We start from the raw sequence: 13,032 nt of genomic DNA, 5'->3' as shown, positions 1-13,032 counted from the left end.
AAGCTAGAAGATGCTAATCAGGGTGAATTGTATTCATCTGACTACTTTTTTCCCTTTCACCACCACCCTCCTCCAGCACCATCCCTCACTTAGGCTAGAAAGAATCTGCCAACTGCGTCCTTGAGTATTCAGGATCCAGACACTGAAGACAGAACTTGCACCTGAGGGTCTTTTCCATCCTAATGAAGCACATTATTCCTAAAAAATGGCACCACAACATAAGTGACCACTGTTCCACTTTAGAAAGAGATGGCTTGAGCAACAGAGAAGTATAACAGTTTCTTTTAGCATCAGGCCGGAATCAAAGACATACCAAAGAACTTCTTCTACTTCCTAACCAAATACTCAGGACACATATGTGTACACGTTGGGAAAGGAGATTGAAGACAAAAATACTTACAGTTCAAGATATTTTTCTACTGCACAGACTACACCTACTCTTGGTAAAAGTTTTGTTCTTTTTATGTATGTATGTATATATCTATATCTATCTATCTATCTATCTATCTATATAAATATATAGATATAGATATAGATATAGATATAGATATAGATATAGATATAGATATAGATATAGATGGATAGATATAGATACACTTTTGAGAGAGAGAGAAAGTGCACATGAGCGGAGACAGAGAATCTTAAGCAGGCTCCCTGTTCAGCATGGAGCCCCATATGGGGCTTGATCCCAGGACCCTGGGATCATGACCTGAGCTAAAACCAACAGTCAGATGCTCAGCTGACTGAGTCACCCAGGCACCCCTGTGTTGTTCATTTTTAATAAAATCAGAAAGCAGATACCTAGTGGTTTAAGACAAGTGAAGGAAGCCAGACGCCAAAGCATATATATATTGTATGATGGCATCTGTGTGAAGTCAGTGGCAGAAAAGACTCCTAACAATGGTTGCTTCTACAAGTAGGGTGGGAGCAGGAATTAAAGGATTAAGATGGGGCATAAGGGAAAGTTCTATAGGGTGATGTTAATGTTCTATATTTAGTAGAGTTTGGGATACACTGATTATGCATTTGCCAAAATTCAGCAAACACACTTATGATTTGCATATTTCATTCTATGTAAAGTTCATCTCCAATGGATAAGAGCATATAAATAGGTACCGAACTCTAACAAGTGAGAGCTGAAGTATTTAGGGAAAGGACTAATCTTTGCAGGTTACTCTATTTTCCTTTTCGGGGCACTCTAAACAATGCCATGTGAAACTGCATGTGTCTCAGGTAGTTATTATTACATAAAGTTACTGGAAGATAAAACAGAAGAAGGAAAAAAGTTCTGCCACTTACTAAGACAGGGGTCATGGTCAAGTAGTTTTAGTAATCTATGCTTCAGTCTCCCCTTGTGTAAAAGAGATAATAATTATTGGCTTCCCAGTGTTCTGAGGGATCACTGAGATGATGTTCATAAAGCACCTATCACAGTGCCGGGAACACAGTATATATTTGATAAATGGTGGCTAATAAAAAGTGGAATAAAGAATACAACACCAATAACTATAAAAACAAAGTCTTCAAGATGTCAGTAATACAGCTAGGTAGTAATAAAGCTAGTTTATCTAATTCCAAAGTCTGTGCTTTTCAATTCCTTGAGGAGTGGTCTATACTCATCTGTCTGGTTTCCTTCACTTTGCTTAAAAGACTAGCTATCTGCTCCTTATTTTTATTAAGAATAAACAAAACAAAACAAAACATTAACCAGTTTTGATTCAATTTGTTCAGGGGAAAATATCTTGAAGAGTAAAAACAAACCAAAGGAGCAAACCTGTAATTCATTAATATCTGCCTTCACATTATATATTATACAATATATATTTTGAAAAATAGCGGCTTACTATTTTATCTGAGTGATATGTACTACATTTTTACAAGACTGTGGAGTGAACTGTTACAAAGACTAAAATAACACCGATATTGTATTTGCTTAACAGATGTTTTTTTTTTTGGGGGGGGTTGTTTGTTTGCATTTCTACTTGCACAGATTATGGAATTAAAGTGTCAAGAATTCACTCAGAAGTATTTTCAATATTGGTGGGGGAAAGAAAATTCCTAGCCAGTGTACAAATTCACTATTTTTTTTAACCTGAAAAATGCTTCCACTAATCATTTTTAAACATTCTGAGGAAAATATTAGCAGTACTGGGAGACTTCTCTGCAGTGGTGCTTTTAGCCACTAAAATATGACAGATATTCCAGCGTCCCTTGTCATTTCGGTGAAATTGTACTTTTGGTTTACTCAATAAAGCTGAGCTTCTCAATAAAGCTGGGCTCAACACCTGAAATCCTTTAAACTACCTTTTAAAGCCACAAAGCCTCCAATTATCTACCGATCTTGGTATTTCTCTTAGTAAATGTAGAACCATAATGGTGCACACCATCATTCCGCTGGAGAAAATGGATAGGCCATTCTCTATGCTGGTATAATAAAGACTTCTATCACAAAGAATAAACAACTAAATGAGCAGCAATAAACTTAATTTGCACATTAGATATGCTTTTCCAAGTTCCGACATTTCAGTTGAAAATAATGCTAAAGCAATGAGGCCTATAATTGAACATCCAAAACTTCTCCAGTGGGGAAACAAAAACAAATGTTGCCTGCAAACAAGATCATTTTTATAGCCTGCTGTTACCCTGCTTTTTAATAATTTTTCAAATGCCAGATCAAATAATTTCCTGTTTTATGTGATCTTCATATACCTCTTAGTGTATGTATACACTGTCATTTTAATCCAACTCCTCCAAAACGAAAGCACTTAAACTCTCTCTCTCTCTCTTTTTGATTTCCTGTTTGTGCCTATGGAACATGTCCTCAGATTACACTGGGCAACTTCTGAGGCTCTGGTGAGGCTGCTGCTAATTACACTCCCAATGTTTGAATGGAAAATTGCTTTATCCTGCTGCATGAGTGAAAGAGAAATCTCTGACATACAGTGCAGATAACTTCAGAATCCTCTTAACACAGATAAGCCATATCAGCTAAAAAACTAAGCTGGAAAATATCTTACTCTTGTAACTATTATCTTTTTACATGTTATCTAACAACAACATTTCTTGCATGACTGAGGCTGATAAGTAAATTCAAAGAGAGATGATTGTTTTATCAGCTTTGCTGAAATTTCTCATTTGCTCCTTACCACCCTATTACCAGGAAGGTCACTATATGCTGATTTTGGTGTGAGAAATAAAATTATATTTGACTCTGTAATGACAATCAGATGAACATTACAGACTAGAAAATACAAACACACACATACACACAAATCTCAAATCATCTTAAACAATCAGATGACTACCCTCAATAGTCAAGAAAATGGTTGAATCAATGCATAATACTACCGTTCTTTCTCAGATTAAAGCTTCAAATTTATAGGTTGTAAAATAACAATTTTTTGTCAGTAATAACTTGAACATTCCCACTTGAAAGAGAATGAGAAGACATGCTAATGACAGACTTATCTTAGACCTGTATTTACATAGCAATCCCATAGTGTAATAAAAATTATACATACAGATCAATAAAAAAATAAAAATTTCTAAAGATGCTTTTATTTGTACAGTATACATTTTGTGTTTAGGTAGTTACTTTTAAATGTATGTATTTTTGTTACTATGTATGTATGTGTTTCTTTGTGTGTGGTTCTTGTCCATGGCAAGAAAGCAAATAGATTCCCTTTAAAACAGAATGTGGGTATTTCATGAAGGTTAAAAATAACAAACACAATTTCCTTCTCATTATTAGATATAAATGAGTGAACATTACTTGATATTCATGCATGTTGATATATGTTTTTTTGCATATGTAGATGATTCTCTTCTTTGTGCTGAAAATACTGGAATAGTGAGTTCTCTCCATGAAGTCGTAGGATTTTCACATAGCCCCACACTTGCTCCCCATTGAAGAGCAAGGAGTTCTCTATGTATTAGAAATACATGACTACAAACCCTAAAATAGGGAAAGTGAAAGCACTTAGAAGTTCATTATTTCCCTTTGATGCTCTTTGTTGCAAAGTATCCTAAGCTTTACCCCTAAAAACCAGAAAGTTTTCATATTTTAGAGCAAGGGAGTCAGAATGGAAATTATCTAAGAATGAAAGAGTGTAGATAAAATCATTTCACTCAATAGATAATTATCTATTGAACACATACAGTTCCCAGGACGTTCCTGCCTTCTTTATGCTTCTTTCTAAAGGAAGGAAAGATGGAGAGAGGACCACAGACATAACAAATAAGTGAATTATAGAGTATGTAAGAAAATGAAAAATGCTACAGAGGAAGGAAGAATGCAAAAAAATTAAGGTGACCAGGAATGCAGACTAGGATCATTTTTGTTCCAAGAGACCCAGCAAAAGAACACTAGAAACAAACAAAACTAAGTAAAGTTTTTGTGTTTTGTTTTGTTTTAAACTGAGCAACCTTATTTAATTTCTCCCTTGTACAGAGAGTGGAATACTTGGGGATTATGGTGTATTTAATGGACTGTTCCAAATTACAGAAGAAGCTGTTTGTATCCTAAGAACTTGGAACCTATCTAGCAAAAAACATGGCTGTTACATATGTGAAATACCCAAATGCTCCCTTGAGAAGTAAGCACAGTTCAGATGCTCCAGAGTTCCTCAAATTTACCTGAGTCCGCTCCTTTTACTGTTCTCCCACTCAGCACTCAAGGACAGCGTCATGATGCCAAATGTTTGAAATGTGATGAAGAGAAACTATTCATTCAGTCCAATATATCCATTAGCTTCCCTCCCCCCCCGCTTATTCTCTGAGATGAAGGGTTCTCGATCACTGTATTGTAGAAGCAAAACCATCGGTCTACCTCATGGATCACCAGTGTTCTACGGAAACTTTCACTGAGAAACTACATTTCTACTGCTCATATCCTGTATCATTTACATTTTACATCTGAATTCCCTCTGGATTTCTCCATATTTGGGAAAATTAACTATGATGTTGCCCTCTACCATATCTTAACCTTCTACTGTGATAAAATGAATGTATACCATGTACAACTTCTTAATTTGAAACAGGGTAATGAATCTCCTCTTTTTTCCCTTAATGGACATATCATTTCTTTAAACATAAAGCATTTATACATTTCAGTAAATTATTATTACCAAATATTTCCTGGAGAGATATCCTATCATTAGATAGAGCGATAGCATAGTCCTTGAAATGTGAAGTCCATCTCTGTCTTAAAAACCTGATGACAATACAATCTTAAGGAAATCAAGTTTTTAAAAACGTGTGACACTGGTTAGATTTTGACACAAGTTATATCAATCACATTTCCCCTGAGTGTTTCAGACAATTGTCAGCAAGTATAATGTAATATGCTTAAGACAGTGTTGGCAGAAATATCTTCCAGGGATAAAGGTAGGTATTTTTTTTTCCTTGAGACATTTTAAGGGATAGTTGAAGTGTAGTAGCTAACTACTTTTAATTTAATATATTTATTTTTAATAGAAATGATGACAGAGCACCAATTGCTGAATGTAATTATTTGGGCTTAATTAGCTGCTCAAACTACTTTCTCAAGACAGTCATTTTAATCATCCAGGAGGCAAGGAAATGATAAAAGTGACATAGCTTCCAGTAAACATACGAGTTTTATGAACTGAGATTCAACAAAGTAAAGTGGCAAAAATGGGGAATAGATACTTGAATACTAATTATGTCCCTCGGTGATATATGGAGGTACATTTGGATTGACAGTGGCTTCAAAGTCTGAAGAATGGAGAATGCAGTTTTCTCATCACAAATTAAGTGAGCTTATATGTTAACTGTGTTGGGAATATAATAATGACTTTGACAGACACAGATATTTTAATTTCATTCTCTTTGAAACAAACTACTTATAAAGTGTATGCAAGAGAGTCTGCATTTCACCAGCTCTGCACCTAGAGTTATATAAATAAATGAACTGGTTATGTACTTGGCAATCATATATCCAGGTAAAAATTCCACGTAAAATGAGAGCTTCTGAAGGAAAGTGAACCAAGAAAAATATTATCAACTGACTTTATCAAAATGTCCATAGCTTCCTACAATAAGGCATTTATGAAAATTCAAATGTTTTAGGTGCAGTTGTTAATTCTGTTTAATTACTCACTGACAGCATTTCAACTGCCAAAGTATTCACATCTACCACGTATCCCACTGGCAACGTAAACATACTATTAATGAATATGAGAACACAGCTCTTAAATAAATTGTGAAATCAAATATTTTACATATACACTATGATACAGGTTTGACACTATGATAGAGACTGTGATATGCATACATATCTCCAATGTTCATCAAGCACAAATGAAGATAATAAAATACCTTTTACGACTAGGCTGCCAGTGTTCTTTGCGATGCCAAACTGATTTGTAGCTGTGCAAGTGTATGATCCGGCATCTGACCTGGTAACATTATATATCTTGAGGCTGCCATCCTCTGAGAGAAACACTCTAAAAATAAAATGCAAAATTAACAGAAGTAAGGCACTTAATATTAAGTCTTAAGCGTTTACTTTCATTTTAAAACATTACTAAAACCACGGACATATTCCTTTCCTTTATTCTATTTTTGACTGTGAGCATCTCTGAATCTCCAAAGTAGAATAAATGACATTTAGTTTTAGTCTGACACAGTGTTGTTAATTATACTATCACTTGAATTATCACTGTTGATTTTGATGCCTATTGAAAATAAAATGGATACTTGATACTACAATGCCCTTTTGCTTGATTAATAACAAATTCACTAAACATTTTGAGAAGTCACCTCCCTGGTGAAAATTGAACCTGATGTTAGAGAAATGCAAGCTAATTTTCATATTGTTTAGTTGTGGCTTTATAAACCAGTTCTTGTTTAGCACTTTCAGTCACCAAACAATGGAGTTCTCAATGACAGTGTTTGCCACAACTAGTGAGTTGGAGGAACCATCGACATGGTTCCAAAGCCAAAGGGCACAGGCTTACCCTGTTATGCAGCTGTCGCATAGAAAAAGGTAAGAGCATAAAAATAATGAAGTCTTCATGAATCAGACTGAACTAAATGGTCCTAAAATACATGCCATCATACAGTACATTATGAAGGGACAGCAGTTTAAGAAGCTCTAATCTTTCATAAAATGATTCTTAAGTTTTCTCTGAAACTCAGAAATAATCAAAAGCAAATATCAGGCCACTGTTGTAATCAGGGAAACCCCAAGATTGGTCTTGACAGAATCACCATCAAATATTTTAATAAGCAGAAAAAAACTGAGACAAATTAAAGCATGTGACCAATTTTATGTCTTAAATTTAAACAACTTAAAAAAATAGCTCTTAAAACATTAGTAGGTAGCCACAGTTGTACAAAAATAAGTGATGAAGGCTAATTTGTAACAACAATAATTTTAAAAGAAATACAGACATGACCATTGGCAAGCATGCCGTATCTATAAAAAATACCAAACAGTATTTGTTTAATTGCAAACCTATCATTGTGTCTAATATGTGTATCACACAAAATGTAGCTAATATAATTAACTGTCCACTTTGAAACCTAGAGAATATCAGCCAACTACAATTTTTAGGAAGCCAGGTTCTGATGTCAGGTTTATTATTAGTGATGTGTTCCACATTCTGCCATCAAGTGGGTAGCAGGGGCCACTTCTGGGTTTAGAATGTTCCATGGCATATAATCAGATTTTTGTTTAAGTCATTATCTTGGAGTGCTTCCCAACAGCAGACATTTGATATCTCATTTATTTTCTGAAATGTCTAGATTTCTTGATCACAGTTTACACTAACAATGGAATCATACCATTAATGACATAGTGGTAAATCTATTCTACTATGCAGCAAACTCCTGGCCAAATATAATTCTGTGTCTGATTTAATTAGGAGAGGTCAGTGTGAGAAGCATTTGAGTACATCACTTACTTCTAGTATTTAGGAAAAACTAGGATTTTTCAACAACATAGCAATGTTAAATTTTGGCCAATAAAACAATTTAAGTGATATAAAATATATATATGCTGATATCTAAACACCATCATCCAAATTTCCAAGCTAGAAATGCCAATGTTTATATGTCATATAATTTTTCACATAGCTTTCAGAATAGGACAATTCATATATTAATTTTTTTTTCAACGTTTATTTATTTTTGGGACAGAGAGAGACAGAGCATGAACGGGGGAGGGGCAGAGAGAGAGGGAGACACAGAATCGGAAACAGGCTCCAGGCTCTGAGCCATCAGCCCAGAGCCTGACGCGGGCTTCGAACTCACGGACCGTGAGATCGTGACCTGGCTGAAGTCGGACGCTTAACCGACTGCGCCACCCAGGCGCCCCTAGGACAATTCATATAAAAAGTGGTTTAATATTACCCTGAGTCCACTACCCTTTTCAGGCTCATGGTAAATGTTCAATAATGTTTGTTAAATTGAATTGAAATTGTCATCATTGAAATTGATTATTTTTATTGAAATCTTTTTTATTAATATTATTTTAATGTTTATTTATTTTTGAGAGAGAGAGACAAAGAGTGCGAGTAGGGGTGGACCAGAGAGAAAGGGAGACACAAAATCTGAAGCAGGCTCCAGGCTCTGAGCTGTCAGCACAGAGCCCGACTCAGGGCTTGACTTCACAAACCATGAGATCATGACCTGAGCCAAGTTGGAGGCTTAACCAAGTTTCTGTGAAATCTTAATCAGTGAACCAATATTTCTCAACAGCCTAGACTGTTTGAAAGAATAAGAATGAAGACTAGGAAAAATTACTATCTGCCCAAAATTAAATAGCTCTTAAGTATTAGAGAATGAATTGAAAGTTATATCTAATTATCTCTAGCACTCATCCTCTATTCAGAAGCATCCATAGTAATTTGCAGTAAACAAATTCTCCACGTTTTTTTTTTTCTCATTCTGCTTGTTAATTATGACGTTCAAGAAATTCCTGTTGAGTCATCATTAGATGCCCTTAGAAGAGTCATATTGTGTTTGCTTCTCAAATTTGGTTTCATCCCAGACCTCCTGAATCAAACCTTGCATTTTAACAAGATATTCACTGATCGGTCCACAATAACGTTTGAGAAGCAGTGATCAATCAATTATAAGTTAAACTTTAGTCTGTAAAGATTATCTTTATCTCTAAGAAACTACACTTTGTTTATAAGAGCAATATGCAAAACTGTATAAAAATAAAAAAAAATGTTAAATCTAGATATTTTATAAAAGTAACCAAACTAGTAACCGCACTGATTTATCACTTATTAAAAACAGATGATTAAAAAATCATTCAGTAGCAATCTAAGATATAAAAAGACAGAGATTTAACTATAACTGGAAATCTTATAACACAATAAATAGTATGAGTATTTCAACTTATTTAATTTTTTCAAACAATAAGAAGTTAAAATACAGTAAGAAAACTTAATCTATGATAATATAGATGGAATCAAACCACATAATCAGAGCCCTAATTTTATGCAGAATAATTGAACCAAAAATAGTAAAGAAAAGTGAGAATTTCCAGCTCTATTACATATTAAAATATGGCTTACCAGAAATGATTAAAAGAGAGAAAGAAAGAAAGACCCAACTAAGATCAAACTGTACTAAACAGTTGACATTTTCAGATAAGGAAGAATCCACCCATAAAAATTAACTGTAACATTTTAATTCATGGTTTTGGTAATATTCATAGAGAAAGATAAAATTTGAATTTTTCTATTCTGCTTTTAGAATATTCTGGAAGATAGTTTAAAATGGTATCTGGAGGGTTGGAAAAGACATATTAATAAAATTCATTAAAATATTCTACCTTGATTTCATATAAGCATCTCTAGTGTTTAAAACAAAACACAGCCACAAGTAAGGTAAGCTTAAGTATCAAAAAAGTGATAAAATATTCTAGTAATAAAAATAAAGATTTTTCGAATAATTAGCCAAGAGAATATAGTTATAGAGAAGGAAGCATAAGGCGATAAATTGATTTACTATATAATATATATATTTATATTCATATTAGGACTTACTGTAGAAATTATACTGCTAATAGACAATAAAAGCATAACTGAAAATATGTGAGCATCATTTAATGTGGTACAGCTTCTGAAAATTCATTAGTAATTTACAAACAGAATAGAGAGTCCAGAAACAAACCCACGATTATATGCTCAATTAATCCATGACCACAGAAGCAAGAATATGCAATGAGAAAAAGACAGTCTCTCCAACAACTGGTGCTGGGAAAACTGGATGGCTACATGCAAAAGAATGAAACTAGACCACTTCCTTACACCATACACAAAAATAAACTCAAAATGGACTAAAGACTTAAATGTGAGACCTAAAACCATGAAACTCCTAGAAGAAAATATCAGCCGTAGAAATATTCTTTTAGATATGTCTCCACTGGAAAGGGACACAAAAGCAAAGTTAGACTACTGACTAGACCAAAATAAAAAGCTTTTGCACAGCAAAGGAAACCACCAACAAAATGACAAATCAACTTACTGAATGGCAGAAGATATTTGCAAAAAATATAATCCAATAAGTGGTGAATACCCAACATATATAAAGACGTTATACAACTCAACACCTCCCACAAAAAGATAATCCAATTTAAAAATGAACAGAGGACCAGAATAAACATTTTTCCAAAGAAGATACACAGGAGGCAACAGAAACATGACAAGATGCTCAACATCACTAATCATCAGGGAAATGTAAATCAAAACCACAATGAGATATCACCTCACACCTGTTCCTAATGGCTAACATCAAAAAGACAAGAAATAACAAGGGTGGGAAATAACAAGTGTTGGTAAGGATGTGGAGAAAAAGAAACCTTCGCACTGTTACTGGGAATGCAGACTGGTACAGCCACTTTGGAAAACCATATGGAAGTTCTTCAAGAAATTAAAAATATAATTATCATATGACCCAGTAATTCTTCTACTAGGTATTTACCCAAAGGAAAAAAAAGCACAAATTCAAACAGATATATGCACACTTATATTTATTCCAGCATTACTTCTTTTTTTTTAAAAAAGTGTGTGTGTGTGTGTGTTTTGAGAGAAAGAGAGAGCGACAGGGTAAGAGCAGGGGAGGGGCAGAGAGTGAGGGAGACACAGGATCTGAAACAGACTCCAGGCTCTGAGCTGTCAGCACAGAGCCCAACACAAGGCTCGAACTGTGAACCACGAGATTATGACCTGAGCCAAAGTCAGACACTTAACCAAGTCACCCAGGCACCCCACAGCATTACTTCTGATAGCCAAGATAGGGAAGCAACCCAAGTATCCATCCATAGAAGAATGGATAAATAATGTGTGGTATGTATTACTCAATGGAATATTACTCAGCCAGAAAAAAAAGAATGAGATCTCGCCATTTGCAACAATAGGGCTGGACCTTCAGGATACAATACTAAGTGAAATATATAGTGTAAGACAAATACCATATGATTTCACTCATATGTGGAATCTAAGAAGTGAAACAAAGAAAGAAAGAGACAAAAAAAAAGTCTTAAATACAGAGAACAAACTGGTGGTTGCCAGAGGGGAGGCAAGTGGGGGTGGGTGAAATAGATAAAGGGAAATAACAAAGAAACTCTAATACCAATTTAAATATACAAATAGAAATGGAGCAATGCTAAGACTTTATTCCTTCCAAATGTATTCAGCAAATACTAATATCTATTGAGTTCAAGACTCAATGTTAGAAGTTAACAATAGAAATAGAGAACTAGGGCGTTAATTAGCAAGGATACACATCTCTATGATTAAACACAGTGGTCAAAATTGAAGGAGGTTATGAACTATATTTACAAATTGACTCTGCACAGGTCCTGTACTAATTGTATAATAAATACCAAATTGCTGAATCTTTAGGTCAGACGGGACTCACAATTATTACCATCCCCAAGTTTCCTGATGGGGAAACTTAGGGAAAGTAGCAGTAATTTGCTGAAATTACCCACTACGTATTGTAGGGCCAAGATTCCGATCTCTCTTTTTCTTTAGAACAGGAAGCAACTACCTGAGCAGGTGCTTTTTCACTTCAAGTTTCTAAAGCATAGTTTACTGGTAGTATAGTTCCTAAGATCACAAACCTGAGCAGTTTACATATTTTATATATGTACATAATCTTTGCATAGAATGATCTTTAACATTGGAGATTCTTTTTTTTTTTTTTTTTTTTTAATATTGGAGACTGTTAATCTCACCTTCAGGGTCCATATGCATATTTTCTCAGGGTTCTAAATTTTTGTGAAATCTTAAAGGCAAGTTTGATATCTCCCACATTGGGATAGTGTTAAACATCAACATGAGATAATAATGATGGCAATACTAATACTAAGAATTCTCTTTCTTCTTTTCTATGCCATCCTATGCAGTAGGGTATTATTAGCAAAGTTATTAGCAAACACAAAGTTTAGCGTCAAACTGCTGTTACTGAATCTGGGCCCTAAGATTTAATATTTGTAACAAATGGCCAAGTTACTCAACATGCCAAGTCCTCAGCTTCTCACCTGTACCTTGGGGATATTAGTATTATCTGTGTCAGAGTTGTGAGGAATAAGTGATGGAAACTATTGAAAATGCTAGCACTATGCCTGACTGCTAGTTAGCAGGCAATAGGTAGGTTTTTAATGAACCAGTTTCTCATTGTTCCAAAGAATATAGGCACTTTTGTAACTCCATGAACACTGACAACATTATTTTTTGTCACACTTCACTTTGAACAAAGAGACTCGAGAGGTGTATGCCAGGCGTTTTGAAAGGAGCCTAATGCCAGAAAGACTGTTCCCAGCATTAAGTTTCACTGCCTAAGAGTCTTCGCTGAATTCATGCAACCTCCTGTGTAATTGTCAAACTACTCTTTCTGATCCACAATGTTCTCATTTTTATTTTGGGATGGAAAATAGGGTTGCTATGATAATTGAATTAATTAAATGCTAGCTATTAATCTCATGCTTACTCTCCATCGATACTAGTCTTTTGCCTTTGCTCTACTGCACGACTCAGACTAGGAATT

General features: G+C 34.6%; 1 protein-coding gene across 1 annotated transcript in view; it reads right to left on the bottom strand.

Annotated features, from left to right (window-relative positions):
* Positions 1 to 13,032, bottom strand: part of CNTN6 (contactin 6) — a 180,502-nt gene that overhangs the window by 41,108 nt on the left and 126,362 nt on the right. Inside the window, exon 10 of the mRNA XM_047096510.1 lies at positions 6,340 to 6,467. Within this exon, the coding sequence (XP_046952466.1) occupies positions 6,340 to 6,467 (128 nt within the window). The remainder of the gene's footprint in view (positions 1 to 6,339; positions 6,468 to 13,032) is intronic.

This window comes from Lynx rufus, unplaced genomic scaffold, assembly GCF_022079265.1.
Source record: "Lynx rufus isolate CCGP_SWC_20201006 ecotype Redwood Valley unplaced genomic scaffold, mLynRuf1.p SCAF_4, whole genome shotgun sequence".
Lineage (NCBI taxonomy): Eukaryota > Metazoa > Chordata > Mammalia > Carnivora > Felidae > Lynx > Lynx rufus.
This window is presented reverse-complemented; position numbering and strand designations above follow the sequence as displayed.